This window comes from Alternaria incomplexa (genome assembly GCF_024043165.1).
Source record: "Alternaria incomplexa strain BMP 0042 chromosome Unknown scaffold_11, whole genome shotgun sequence".
Classification (NCBI taxonomy): domain Eukaryota; kingdom Fungi; phylum Ascomycota; class Dothideomycetes; order Pleosporales; family Pleosporaceae; genus Alternaria; species Alternaria incomplexa.
This window is the reverse complement of record NW_026249860.1, coordinates 371876-385920: the sequence shown is the minus strand read 5'-3', so window position 1 is coordinate 385920 and position 14045 is coordinate 371876. Positions and strand designations below refer to the sequence as shown.

Sequence of the window (14045 nt, the reverse complement as noted above, 5' to 3'; positions counted from 1 at the left end):
GTACACCTCATGTTCGTTTTTGCGTTGCAACTTTCAAGTGAAGGGGGCAGGGGCAATGGTGACGATTCGGGAGGATCGTCCCGTCTAGCGCTGCGGCTAATGACGTGCGACGTGAAACCTGGATGAAGCAACTTGAAAGCTTCCAGAAAGTACGCCGAATGCTTCGTGAAAAGTCCGTGAGAGAGGTGCCGTGATGGACGTTGCAACAGGCAGATGCGATGACTTGAAGTGGCGGGACACGGTGGCGGCAGGGACGATGGTGATGCACGTAATTTGGGTCATTGCCCTCTTCGGCTGGCGTGCTGCACCGGAAGGCTCGAGGCGCAGAACCAACAGCGCCGTCAATAGTGGCCAGCAGCCATGGTAATTACTGTAGAGTAGGACTTGGATCCGAGTCGCATGACGACTGCGTGAATGTATGGATCCTATTGTGCAGTACGCGTTGCGATTGTTGCAGGTGAAGAGCTCGCGGGCGCTGTCATTCGTGGACTCAGATCCCAATCGGGCAAGGCGCCAGGCCTGACCAAGGATCTCACAAGAGCTTCATCTTCATGCGCCGGATCAACACGATTTCCAACACCCTCGCCAACCTCTTGTTGCTGCTTCACAAGTGCGCTTTCTGCGCTATCTCCTTATACTGACATTTCTCAGCATCTAGCCATCTCAGCGCTTCCGCTCGACTGTGCCACACGGAGCATTCCTTCTGCAGGGTTATTTCTGTCTTGCGAGCACCCGCAACCTCGACTTCTACAAGCAAATCGCGTGTAAAAATATCGAAACGGCTGTAGAATACCTCAAGATTAATCCATGAGTCTACGGATCCTTGACTCGGACTTCGCGTCACGCTGTCAAGCAAGTCACCGCGCTCACTAAGGCGACTGGTCATAGTAAGTACTTCACACCCAGCACTCACGTCGCGCAAAACCATCGCACGAATTTCAATCATCTACGGGTCCAGCAGTTCAGGGAACGATGGAATCGCTCACTTGCTTTCTGCTACTGACATCGCGACAACCATATGCTGACACGTCTTGCTTACAGCACTACCAGCACTCTACCTACCCCACAAGAGGGTGACAATATCAGAAATCCACCCAAAACCATATCTTGGACCCGTAAGTATCCAATCGCATACCCGAAGTTCGGTTCGAGTTTCCGCCACCCTCTCATCATGTTATGATTCCAGGCTAACGGCTGCTTCGTCCAGGTCTCCGCTTACAGGTCTCACACAACAACAATGCCGCCGAAACGAAAGTTCAAAGGCACAAAGGTCATCTCTAACAGCCCTCTGAAGGCACCGCGTAAGTCCGCAAGCCTACTACAATTGCCTCTTGATGCTCCCTATAGGGTTATGCTAACCTTGGCATAGCCGCTAGCGCATTGTCTAATAAGCGAAGTAGTCTTCAGGGTTCGAAGACATCTCGCCTTGCTCCTTCAGTACCGTTCCAAATGACAACGCGTCGCGGTGCAAAAGGCACGTCTAACCACACGAGCTCGGCTGGCCCATCTAGCGCAAGCTCTGGCAGCCGTCGTAGTTCTCTGGATGAAAACGCGCAAAACGAGGATGCAACTCCCGACCATGAGGATGCGCGACCAGCCAAGCGCAGCCGAACATCGTCCGATTCTGGTTCGCCGCAGAGATCCAATGGCTCATTCGACAACAACACACCCATGAATGGCACCCAAACTCCAGAGCTTCAGAAACCTGCATCTAGTGCGACTTCAACGGCACCAAAAACAGCAGCAAAGAGGAGACGCGCATCAGACGATTCATCACAGTCCAGCAAAACACGTCCAAACGGAGTTCTCACCCGAACCCAAAGCGATGTCTCCGAACAACAACCGCGCAAAAAGCGCAAAACAAAAGAATCGCAAACCGACACCGCCGCCGACCAACCTCCTGAGTTGACTGATGCTAGCACCGCACCCAACTCACCTGAGCAGGTTCCAGATGTTGACGGCAGTCAAAGCCTTCAGAACGTTCTGCCGACCAATGGCGATGCCCCTGCAAAGTCCGGCAGGCGTTTGCCCGGTCGTCGGCGCCAACCGCATCCGGACATCAATGTGGAGACTGATTTGCGCCGACAGCTCAATCTTAAGATGAGCTACCGCAGTCTTGCAAAGGTTCAAAAGGCTTTATTAGAAGAGTTGGCAAACCGTACTACGAAGAATCTTGAAGATGACCCCCAGTATCACAAGAAATGTCCGGAGTACGAAGCCGTCATGGCCCAGCTCGACCAACGCCGCGACTCCCGTCTGGACCAGATCAAGTCTCTGCGCACATATCGACTCGAGGAATTAGAGCGCGTCCGCATCGCCGAGGAGCATATTCAGCGAGAGCAATACGTCAATCGATTCCGGGAACTTCAGGATGACTTTATGCTCCAGATTTTCTTCCGCGCGAAGCAGCTGGAGCGGGAAATGAAGAGCCAACACGCTGATGCCACAGATGACGAAGATAACATCCTTCCGCCAACATTCAGTGACGAAGCTCACCATGCCGACGACTATCGTATCGGATCAAAGTTCGCCTCACGGAGCAGGGCTTACGTTGAGGCGGACAAGGAACTTGAGAACGACTCAGTACGACGGAAGTTCACTGCAGCACGAGTTGCCTTTGTTGAAAACGATGAAGAGGCTGATGATTCGATTGAGGACGTAGCTGGTGGCTTTGCCAAGTTTGACGGTCCAGATCGCACCGAAGCTATTGCGCATTACAACATTGCGAGCCTCGCTGATGCTGCCATCGAAGTCGAAAGGACGCCGACCCCCCAACCAGAACCACCAGCGATTGAGGTCATTCCAAATGAGCATGCTGCTCTGCTCATGATGCTTGCAGATATATCAGCACATCAGCCGCGTACCGCTGCCGCGCCAAAACCTCAGTACCACTACCCAGATCCACGTCAACAGCCCCCACCGCCGCCGCGAGCGACGACACCTGTTATCAAGCAGGAGTTTGTGCGGGAAAAGTCGCCGGAGTTCGCACAGCCAGCCATACCACTAGGATTACCGTCGCAAGCTGCGCATAGCAGTCCTCCCAAGGGCACCCAGGTCGGAGTGGATCTTACTCAAAATGTTTCCCGTTCGGAGCCCAATGCTGCACCGTCGACGAAAGAGACTGAGGCGCCTGCGAAGACAACACCAAGGTTATCCACACATAGAATCATGGATATTCTCAATGATGATCAAGAAGTCCCAGTCTCAAGGACGAGGGAATCGCAATCCTCAACTCAGCAGCCAAGCACACCATCAATGCGGGAATCTTCCACACATCCTCAGACGCCATCTAGGAGCGATGCCCTCAGAGTAGACGCTGTCATGAATAAGGAAGAGCCACCCATTGATCAGGCACTGATGGACGCATTGAGTGGCCCGCCTCAGAGCAACCCGCCATCGTCACCCCCATCGAACACTCAATCGTGGCAACACCCAAGTGTACCACCGCAGACACGAGAGTCTGACGAGTCATTACGTCGGCGGGATCCTCTCCAAAAGATCAGGGAACTTCTAGACCGGAAGGCACGCGAGCTTGGTCGAGAACCTCCAGACCGTTCTCACTACAGACAGGCTCCTGCTCACTGGAGAAACTCAATGCTCCCAAGCATAAACACCCAAGACCGAGGGGAAGTCGCGGCATATGATCCGACCAGGCCATCTACTGGGCTGTATGATGCATTACCGGGTAGTTATCATTCGCGTCGGCAATCCCATGAACAAGCTCCTCAGCCATGGGAACATGGCAGGAGGACGAGTGGCCATCAAGTCTCCCAACAATCGGCAGCATCGCCATATCAGACCCATGCTCCCCAGCCTCACTATGGGGAACACAAGCAAGGCCCAACTCCACCAATACATCAAAGCCCGTATGCACCACCGTCAGGATCGTTGCCACTCCCTCCAAAGCCACCTGGTCCACTGCCATCAGCGCCGCCGATCAACTTCCGTTTCGCGCATTATGATCCTGCGCCGCCACGCCAACCATATCCACCGCAATCACCAAGCTACCCACCCACCTCACATCCGCCACAAGGTCCGCCACCACCGTCATACCAACCAGCATACGGCAGTGCTCCATCCTATCAAGGCGGCTACATACCACCTCCAGGGTCCTTCCAAGCACCACCCCCACCACCTTCCTCCATGGCCCCATACCAACCGCTTAAGATCCACCAGTACGGCGGCCAACCCATACTTCCCGCAAACATGGCACCACCCCCACATAGCGGACCACCGCCTCTACCCTTCATCGGCCAATCTGGACCACCGCAACAACAGGGGCCTCCTCCTCAGCACCAACAACAGCAGCAGCAGCAGCAGCAGCAAGCGTACTCTCCAACGCATCCCCACCCCCCACCGATGCAATACGAGCAACGCGAAGCGCACTCTCAGAGTAACGGTGAACGGTCTTCAGATTCACAATCAAGACCTAGACGGCAGTACAGAAGCTATCACGCCCCCGGCACGCAATTCCGAAGCTACCAAGGTCCCGGAGAACAGCGGAGGAGAGGCGGCTGAATGACCCACCACTAATTGTACATTACGATCCCACATGCCCTTCGCTACTAGTCTCATCTTTCCTTACCTTCTCCTTCTCTTTTCTGTCCATTTTGTACAGGGAAAAGGGTTGCATACAGCGAGGAACCTCTTGTTTTTTCTTGGATAAACGGGCATTTGCATGTTTCTTAGCTGCATTGGCGTTGTACTATCTTGTTATACATGTGTTTTTCTCTTTTGCATAGCCCCCTCCTTGTTTGTAGCATCTTTTCCAATTGGATACCCTGGGCGGTTTGCGCAGGATCTTGCGTGTGGGTGCGTTGTTTAGGTAGAAAGGTTTATTTAACTGGTTACATGCATGGTTTCGTCATCTTTCATTATGTGATTTGCTCATGACTGGCTTGCTGATGTTAACTTGAAGATATATATGCTTCATTTGAGAGAAGGTATATGTAAAAATTGGGTATCACTAATACTACACTACATCCCGCCCACGATATCTGCACGAGCACTTCGCACAAATCCGTCCCTCCACTCTACGCCCTTCTCTTCACCCTAGGCGTAGGCGTCCACTCCCTCCCCAGCCCCGACCCTCTCCCCTCGCCACCAAATCCAGCGCTCCCCCCTCCCCTCGGCGTCGCCCCACCCATCCTCTCAAATAGCCTCTGAGCAGCCGGTGTCAAATCGCCCTTCGCCTTCCTCCCTGGCGTCATGCCCCCAACAGCAGCAGCAGCCGCCCCGCCCCTCCTAGGCGTCGGCGCACTCAAAAACCTCGGTGTCTCGCTCGTAAAAATGCCCAAGCCCGATCCCGTTGGCTTCGCCTGAGTATGTGGATTCGACCGTTTCGCACCAATCTTGTCGACCATTCTGTGATGCATCTTCTCGCGCGAGGAGGAGTCGTTGATGGTGAAGGGTGTGGCTGTGCTGCTGCTGTCTAGACCGTAGCGTTCTAGGAGGTCGGTTGGCGCGTCGTCGTCGTCTGAGGAAGGGGAAGGCGGTTGCGCGTCGACGAAGGCGTAGCCGTTTACTCGCGGTGTTTCGCTACCTGTGTATCCTCCCTCGCTGGGATTGAGACGCGGACGTCCTGCGACGGCGTCACGGACGGCGGAGAGTGTGGGGCTGGACGGGCGAGGAGGCTCGGCTTCTGGCGCGGGGAGGCGCGTGTTGTTGTAGAGGACTTTCTTTGGGGGCGCGAGGGATGTGTTTTCGGCTTCTTGGGCGCGGGTTGGTGCCCATTGTTCTACGCTGTCTGGGCCGAACATGAAGCTGTTCAGGGCGGTGTGGCGGTGGCCGGTGGGCGCTGCGGGTCGCTCGTCGAGGTTTTGGCTCGGTTTTGTGCTGAGGACGAGTTCCTTGCCTTCGGATGCGGCGGCGCGGGCTTCGAGGACTTTCTGTTGTGCTATGCGCTGTTTGCTCGCGTACATGTTTCCTTCGCGGAGCCAGACGTTCTTGTCGAATCGCGCCTTGTTCTGCTTGTCGATGATCTGACTGAAACTCTCCTGGTCTTCGCTCGTGTACTTTGCTTGGAATGCGCCTAGGCTCATGTTCAGGTCGACATTGTCCAGTTTGCCTAGGCCTTCTTCGTCGTCTTCAATCTCCGTTCCAGCGACTGTGACAGGCGTGTCCGCGCCCCATACGCTTGGGGTCTTGTCGCCAGCGCCGCCTGCCCTGTCGAACCGCGTTCTCGCTGCCGTCTTTCTTTGCCCGCTCGGCACGGGCGTCATGACCTGTGTGAGCTTCTTGCCAGCCTCTCTTATCCATGATCGATCTTTGCTCTCCACCGCGTTCAGGTACTCTCGTTGTGCGTCGGCTTCCGCTAGCCCTGGGAAGAAGTCGCGGCGAATGATGTGCGAAACGGCGGAAACATAGGTATCTTCATCTAGGACTACGGAGGGACGTTTTATGCGTTTCGGTGCGGGAGGCGGTGGCATGAGCGCATTCGAGGCGCTACGCTTCGTGAGCGCTGTTGAGTTGGGGTTGGACATGATGTGGTCGGGGTGGGGTTCGAGTTTGGAGGGCGACTGGAGGTTTCTAGCCGAAGATCAAGGCGGGTTGAAGGGACTGCGAGGTTTGGATGCCACTAAGCGGCGGGAGGTAGGTTTCCGTAAGTGTTGTGCACCCACGCGGGCTGGTGAAAGAGTGTTGGCGCAAAGCGACTTTCGTGGACGATGATGTCTTAGCGTTGGCAGAAAGTCTCCACCGCCTCCAGCCCTACCCAGGGTTGCGGGTGAAGGTACCTGCATGAGTACCAACACCAGTGACACAAGACACTCGGTTAGCCGCATGATTTCAAATCTTCTTTGTTGGAGCAGAACGAGGTCACTTCAATGGACAGAACGTGGCGCTAATCTTAGCATTGTTTCTCTATCATATCTGCATTGAATCTACGTGCGGTCGCACGCAGTACCCTATCATGAGAAAACCCAGTTACTCAGATAGTCCGGTACCAACGTAACGATATTTTTAAGCCTGTGCTCTTCTGTGATAACATCATATCCGATACCCCGACCCTATACAGGGCGAGTGCCTCTTCCGATCACTTTGTAACTCGGGGCCAAATCGTGATTCTTTCAGCAGCGCACTAGGCTTAATGGCGAGTGGAGTAAAATACGGCATCCTGGCCAGTAGCCATGATCTAGTAGAAGGACTCGACCATAGCATCCTTGTGCGTAGTGTTGATGTTGGAAGGGCCGTTGCCCTCACCGAGCCTGAAGACAGACTCGACGACGGAGAGCTCGGTCGCTGTGGTATCAAGACCTAGATATTCAAATTAGTCCATGCTCGTCTTGACATTCTGAAAATTCTGTACGTACCAGTGACAGCCATCCAGTCATTGACGACCATACCCGCACCAACGACAGCGCTACCGCGGTTCACACTACCAGCTACAAGCGGCACTTGGAGCAAACTCGACAGCTCGTCTTGATCCTGAATGCTTGTCTTTGGGTGCACGATACCACCCTGATTGCTCAGAGCCATGTAGCTTCCTGTGAGCACGTTGTCCGCGATGGTTTGCCTGAACACCTCCACGCCCAGCACATCGGCTATGATCTCCTCTGTTTCGCGTTCTATATCTGGGTGTACGAGAGCGACGTGGTCGTTGCAACATATTACGTTGCCGAGGGCTGATAGTCGCTCTTCTATCCTCTGGATCTTGACTTCGTCGGGTATGGAATTTCGGAGATGCTGGAGTTCTTGGTCTGTGGTTGTGGTGGGGACGAGGAGGCCTTTCTTGTTACTGTGCACTTGTTAGGTTTTGTCTTAGGGCGTGTGTCGCGTAGCGCAAGCTATCGCATGACTTTGAACGTACCCAGCGGTCAGTCTGCCGATGATCCTGGTTCCGGCAATGGTGGCGTGGCAGATGGGAATGACATCTTGGAGTTCGGCTTCGAAAACACTGTTGCGCCACCGTCAGTACTAATTTCTCGCAGGTTTGCTGGCCACGGTCGCATAGCATGTCGTCATACTATAACAACCCGCGAAGAACTATAGAGCTATGCGCACCTGTAAAAGTTCTCGCTCGCGCCGACTGCGACGATCGCGTACGCGTTGGTGAGGGTAGCGAAGACACCGACTTCGTTTGAGTTTTCGAACTGGGCGCGGACAGCCATGATGATTGAGTTGAACGTCGAGTGTGTGTGTGAGGCTCTGTGGGGAGTGGAGAATAAAAAGAAGGGTCTTTAGTACGTGGTTAGTGAGCTTGTGAGTGAAGTCTGCAGAAACTGTGAAGGCGGGACTATTTTGTAAAGAGCGACATCATAAGCCCCGCTACTGGATTGGGCCTAGCGCCTTCGACTCATCTTGAGTGAACCGAACCCTGCATATCTGGGAGGCCCACCGCGTCCCTTCGCCACTGCATCTGGACGTTCGCGCTGGAACGGCTGTGACTGGAAGCGAAGAGTCACCACTTGGCGACTGCGTCAGATGAGATGAGATGCGATGTTCATCTCGACGTGATGCGACTCATACCAGTCACCGTGCGCGCTTTCGACGTGTCACTGGGATCGCACGTCCATGATCGTGAAGCAAGCCACATCCCTTCACTTTGCCATATGGCTGTGCACTCGCCCATTATGTAGCCTCGCCCGACTTGCAGCATCATGGCAACCGGACGCATTGCTTAGCAACGACCACGAAACCTTGTGATAGACTTTCGGAGGATTACTCAAAGGCGACTCAAGTCCATCGGTGTGGTCGATACCTGATCAGAGCACCGGCTTTGCTCAAGTGCATGGTGTGAAGCTCCACATGACACATGTCATAATACTCCCGTAGTCTTCCGGCTGATCGCAGTGAAGCGCCCAACTCCTCAGGTTCAACCTTGCGATGATCAATGGAAGACGCGATAGCATAGAGAAGGTAATCGTTATATTGATGTCTCATCGTACAGTTGACGTAGCACGCATGACTATAATTACAAGATCATATAGTTCGTCAAGCTCGAACCACAGCGAGATTATCCAGGAGCAGCGCACGGTTGGCCGCTATGCTTCAGATCCCCAGCCACCGCGACAGGCACCCTTGCCTCACATCAAACTTCCAAGACGAACTGACAGGTGCCAGGCGGCAGGTATGGAACATGAAGATAATAGTATTGTAAAGTGGCTGATGGCGCCAAACTGAGCAAAGCAAATGGGTAATACGCTTTCGGTCACACTAGAACAAGCAGCAAAAAGAGAACGCCCGCTAAACTGCAGCATGCCGTACACGATACGCGTGGAGAATCGAAAAGTGAAAAATGTACAATAGCGGCTGCGCCTGGACAGTAGACCCAAAACGAGATCGAAGTAGATATCGAGGAGAGCGTTCATGTCGTGTGCCGGAGCCAGAAAAACATTAACACTTGCGTGATGGCATGATTATGATCGTAAATGGTTCGTTATGCAAATGCATCGCGTGCAAATGTCGGTTGTAAATTGTGAGATTCGGCCTGGAGAGGACGGTCGGAGAGGTTCGCTGGACTGTAGAGTGGGTGTCACTCATTACATGCGCGATGCGAGAATGGCCAGCGCAACGATGACACCGATCAGAAGCGTGCCAACTCCGGACATGACACGGTTGAGGTTGCGCCACCAGGTTGCTTTCTGGAAGGACTTGTCGTCGGCGGGCCCCATCGCTCGGGCGAATTGCTGTTCCAAGTCGGCCTGGCTGGCAGTTGGGGTACCAACAGCGTTCGGGTCGAGGGGAAGAGGAAGGAACGCGGCAATTATCCAAGCTGTGTTTCTGATCAGTACATGTCTTCATTCATACGGTGGTATCTCGTGGGTCAAGACTTACCAGGTGGGAACAGAAATCCTATACAGAAGAGCAGGATCTGTCTGTTTTGGCGCCCGAAGAGTGTGGCATGAACGTCATCGTCCAGTGATGGTGCGTTCCAAGCGCTGTACAATTGTCCTCTCCGATCGGTCCGGAGGTGCGGTGTTGAGTAACCGCTGAGCGGGTACATGTGAGGCCCGACTGCGTATACTGCTCCGTCAATCGAGTGAACGTCGTCTGCTAGCGAGACAGTATCGGCATGTGAAGCGCGGTTCCTTGAATTGTTCCTCGGTCGGTTCCGTGGTCGGTAAATGCTGAGCGGGAAGTTGCTCTCTGAAGGGGTGCGCGATCGTCCGCTGTGGGCGGTTCCCAGCCGTACGCTCTCAGAAGACTCGGATTCCGGGGCTCCAACTGAGATGCGTTCTCCCTTTTGGTAGTAAACCCTTGCCCAGGCTGGAATGTTGTCTGCAATGAATCTGGACATATGCGACTGAGAAGATCCAGGTCGCTCGTCGCTCATCGATACTGCATCGGTACTATTGGCTCTGTTGCGCAAGTACCCCGAGTTCTTCATGCGCAGAGGGATCGATGTAGGCAGCGGCGAGATCGTGTCCATGTGTTCACTGTTGTCGTCCGACGAAGATCGTGTGGTAGGAGAGAAGAGCGGCCGCGGCACTGGCACTGCAGAAAACTCGGTATGACCTTCCGACGATACATTGTCCGACGACGACTGTGCACTCCCAATTGTCTGTCCCCTCCGGCGTGGAATCGCTGTTCGACCGTTGCCCGCATAGCTTTCTTGTGAATGTGATCTGGCGCCGAGCGACCGGGAGTTTCGTGCGAGGGATCGCGAGTCGCGTTCGGAGACGGAGGCGATTGTTGACAGCTGGGAGCTCCAGTGATGTACCAGCGACGGGTCGTGCATCCGGGATGCGATGTTGGGCGCGTCCTGGGATTCGGCTCGCGAGCTAGTGCCGGACGGCGCGCGTACGACGGGGTAATTAATTCGGATTCCGCTCGCGAAGGATGCTGTGCTGGCTTCATGAAGAGATGGCGATGGTTGCGATGAAGCTAGTGTATGTGTTGGTTCGATGCTGGTGTAGGAAATATCAGAAAACGTGAACGACTCTGTACTTTGTTGAGGATGCAATACAGGTTGTCGATAGTCAGTGTCACAAGTGAGAGCAGGCCCCCTAGCTTGACGTTCGGTTGCCGCTGGGCCTTGGGGAACTTCTGGTAACGGTCGACCGAAACTGACACTTGACGAGTTTCCGGCATTACTAATTGGGCGTGGTGTGGTGGTGGGAGCAGGTGAAGCAAAAGATGCAGCAGAGGCCTTGGGCGTTAATGCACGGTCGGAATCTCCACCAGAAGAAGAGGGAGGAACAGCCCGGATAGTTGGCCTTGTAGATTGCGAGGAGACGACCTCCTCAAGTACCTCGAGGCCTTTTGGTTCATCTTCTAATTCCGGTGGGGGTGAGGATGGGGCAGTGCTCCCCTGGGAAAATCTTAAAGACGATGGCGTAAAAGAGGATGCTACGAGGGTATCTTCCTCTGACATGCTAGTGGAGCCCGAATGTCTGAAACCCTTCTTCCGTGACAGGATAGGCTGTGGTGTTCGCGCTCGGCTCGCCTCGAACTTTGCGATGGTATTGGCGACCTGGCTGCTATTTGAAACACGAGATCCCGGCCTTTCAAAGCCATAACCCGGCGCATGACGGGGTGGGGGCAGGATTTGCGAGGGTTCGCTGGGTACGGGATATTTCTGATAGATGTCATGTCCGGGATCTTGAACAATGCGGATGGTTGACCCAGAGTCGCGGTTAGTTTGCGAGTTTGAGCGTTCGTGAAGCGGCTTGCGGATAGGAGACGTGTTTGTTGACTGCGACTGCGGCGGGTCAAATCGAGGACCTTGTGCGAGTGTTTTTTCGAGTGCGTTTTGTGAGTCTGCGCGACTGTTGCGTTGTTGTGAAGACATGCTGTGGTGGTGGTGTGGGCCGAGGATGCCGAAATGTGGACTGGTGGTAAACGCGGGCGGAGAAGTCGAAACCGATCATTAATGACGGGGCGTGGGTAAAAAGACAGTAAAAATAGGACGTAAAGACAGTATGTGAAGATAGTCAAAGAGTGACAAAAGTGCTAAAACATATCAAAAAGAATGACGGCCCGCAGGCATTAACAGTATGAGGAATGGAGGGAGGGAGGACGAGGAGTGGTGGTGAGGTGAGGACGGCGGGCGTCTGGCAGCAGCTCGGCCTAAAGAGGGTTCGTGGCTGTATGCAGAAGCAGGTTCGCGCTGCAGGAGCGATCCAATTGACAGCTCAGCCCCGGCCAGTCTGGAGCACGACCCGCGACTTATGATGACTTGTACAGAGATGGACCCAATTCGCACAATATGACTTTCGTCTAGCCTATACCGGTCGACAAGATGATATGAGCTGCTGGATGCGCGGTCCACCTGTGAGTGCGATCACTGCGACGCGCCTGGGGAACCCTCGTCGAACAGCCTTCCTAGTCAATCGGGAGAAGCGCGTCGCGGTTGAACGTTTAAAATGAAATTATATTTTGGGACGGGCCAGTGACGACGCGCAGCGTGGCGGACTAGCCGTTGAATGGCAGAGAGGCTGGCCAGTGGGCCTTTGGTTGTGCGTGCTGCAGGGGTAACGCGGGAGGGCGTGCTAAGACGTCGTGGGCGCTGATGGCGCGAGTCGCAGGAGCCGAGACGAGGGAACGGACGATCGGAGCACGTGATCCAGCGTGTCCGATGGGGCTTGGCGGGGTATCGATGGTGAAAGGCTGCGCTGCGCCAACAAGATGCGCGCGACAACGCGGGGGGGTCTTGTGCACCTATAAACAACGCCCATGATTCTTTTCCTGCCTCTTCTGTAGCGCGTTTGACGTGCGGCTGCTTTTTTGCAACACCTCGCCATGCCTCCACCCCTCAACGGCTGGCGCGACAAGCTCAGTGCGCTCGAAGACTTGTACCAGCGCCATGTCAAGGGCGGTAAGTCGGCGCTCCTCCACCTCAAAACCTCCTAAACGCCTGCGCGACCCACATCGGACGAACTCTGTTGCGCTTTCCTGTCGAAACATCGCCATGAGCTCTAACGTGGTGCCAGTTCCCAAACCGCCTGTTCTTTCGTCGAGAGTTGCGGCGCTTCTGTCGGTACGTTTCAAGTTCGCTCCCCACCACCATTGCCATTGTTCTCACCCAATGGCACCGCACGCGCCAAACATGCTGAGGTAACTAACACCCACGCCTGCAGGCCGCCTATGTCTTCATCTACGTAATCCCCTTCTACCTGTCGCCCGCCACGCGACCCTCTCCGACTCTTACGCGCGATGCGCCGTCGTCGATACGCGCCCGGGTGCGCGCAGTGACCTTTTCCACCGTCCTATGCTCCGTCCTCACCATCGTCGTACTGTACCAACATGACGCATCGGCCATGGAGATCATCCGTTTGCTTGGCATCTGGCCTGTTTCACTTGTAGATACCATCCGGACCATGCTTCTGGTGACTATCCTCTTCGCGGGTCCCATCTTCGAGCATGGCATTGTAGATGGCGACTGGAGAGACTGGGTCAAACTAAAGGGCGTCCACGAGACCCTGAGCAGCTGGATCGGATACAGGAACTACATAGTCGTAGGTCGTCTACTCCAGTCCACCTCTTCCTATTCTAACCTGCCCAGGGCCCCGTTAGTGAAGAAGTCGTGTGGCGCTCGTTAATCATCCCCCTCCATGTCCTCGCGCAGTTCTCCGGCAAGCAGATCGTCTTCCTCACGCCACTGTATTTCGGCATCGCGCATCTCCACCACCTCTACGAGTTCCGCATAACCCACTCTGAAGTCTCGCTCTTCGTTGCCGTGCTCCGCTCACTCTTCCAGTTCACATACACGTCGCTCTTCGGTTTCTTCGCAGCCTTTGTCTTCATAAGAACCGGAAATGTCTACACGTGCATGGTAGCGCATACCTTTTGCAACTGGATGGGCCTTCCGCGGTTCTACGGCCGTGTGGGTGTCGAAGCCGGCAGTCCCATCGGACCGCCAGACGTTGACAAGAAGGACGATGAGCAGAAGAGCGTCCCACTGTATCGGGGCAGGGGTGTTGGATGGACCGTGGCCTACTATATTGTGCTTGTAGCAGGCGCTCTGGGCTTCTACTATCAGCTCTTTCCGCTGACTGAGAGCAGTCACGCCCTGCCTGTAGACTTGACGAAGGCGTAAGGTCACCATGCGCAGTTGGAACGCACCAGGCTGCAAGCAGTAGACCACATTAATATGTGCTACACGT

The 14045-nt window shown here is 54.7% G+C and overlaps 5 protein-coding genes across 5 annotated transcripts; 2 read left to right on the top strand and 3 right to left on the bottom strand.

The window, feature by feature from the left end:
* Nucleotides 1-1237: 1237 nt before the first annotated feature.
* J4E90_007538 (uncharacterized protein) lies at nt 1238-4518 on the top strand (the record flags this gene model as incomplete). Its single annotated transcript, XM_051437073.1, has 2 exons — nt 1238-1301; nt 1370-4518. 2 exons carry the CDS (start codon nt 1238-1240, stop codon nt 4516-4518), a joined length of 3213 nt encoding a protein of 1070 aa, XP_051288819.1.
* Nucleotides 4519-5033: 515 nt separating this feature from the next.
* On the bottom strand, nt 5034-6482 carry J4E90_007537 (uncharacterized protein; the record flags this gene model as incomplete). The annotated part of the gene is made up of 1 exon (XM_051437072.1): nt 5034-6482. The coding sequence occupies one exon, from the start codon at nt 6480-6482 to the stop codon at nt 5034-5036; it is 1449 nt and encodes a 482-aa protein (XP_051288818.1).
* Nucleotides 6483-7132: 650 nt separating this feature from the next.
* On the bottom strand, nt 7133-8108 carry TIF6 (Eukaryotic translation initiation factor 6; the record flags this gene model as incomplete). Its single annotated transcript, XM_051437071.1, has 4 exons — nt 7133-7254; nt 7311-7735; nt 7808-7894; nt 8002-8108. 4 exons carry the CDS (start codon nt 8106-8108, stop codon nt 7133-7135), a joined length of 741 nt encoding a protein of 246 aa, XP_051288817.1.
* Nucleotides 8109-9479: 1371 nt separating this feature from the next.
* Nucleotides 9480-11031, bottom strand: J4E90_007535 (uncharacterized protein; the record flags this gene model as incomplete). The annotated part of the gene is made up of 3 exons (XM_051437070.1): nt 9480-9712; nt 9775-10824; nt 10878-11031. The coding sequence occupies 3 exons, from the start codon at nt 11029-11031 to the stop codon at nt 9480-9482; spliced, it is 1437 nt and encodes a 478-aa protein (XP_051288816.1).
* Nucleotides 11032-12681: 1650 nt separating this feature from the next.
* J4E90_007534 (uncharacterized protein) lies at nt 12682-13978 on the top strand (the record flags this gene model as incomplete). The annotated part of the gene is made up of 4 exons (XM_051437069.1): nt 12682-12757; nt 12873-12919; nt 13020-13397; nt 13445-13978. 4 exons carry the CDS (start codon nt 12682-12684, stop codon nt 13976-13978), a joined length of 1035 nt encoding a protein of 344 aa, XP_051288815.1.
* Between the last annotated feature and the right edge of the window lie 67 nt (nt 13979-14045).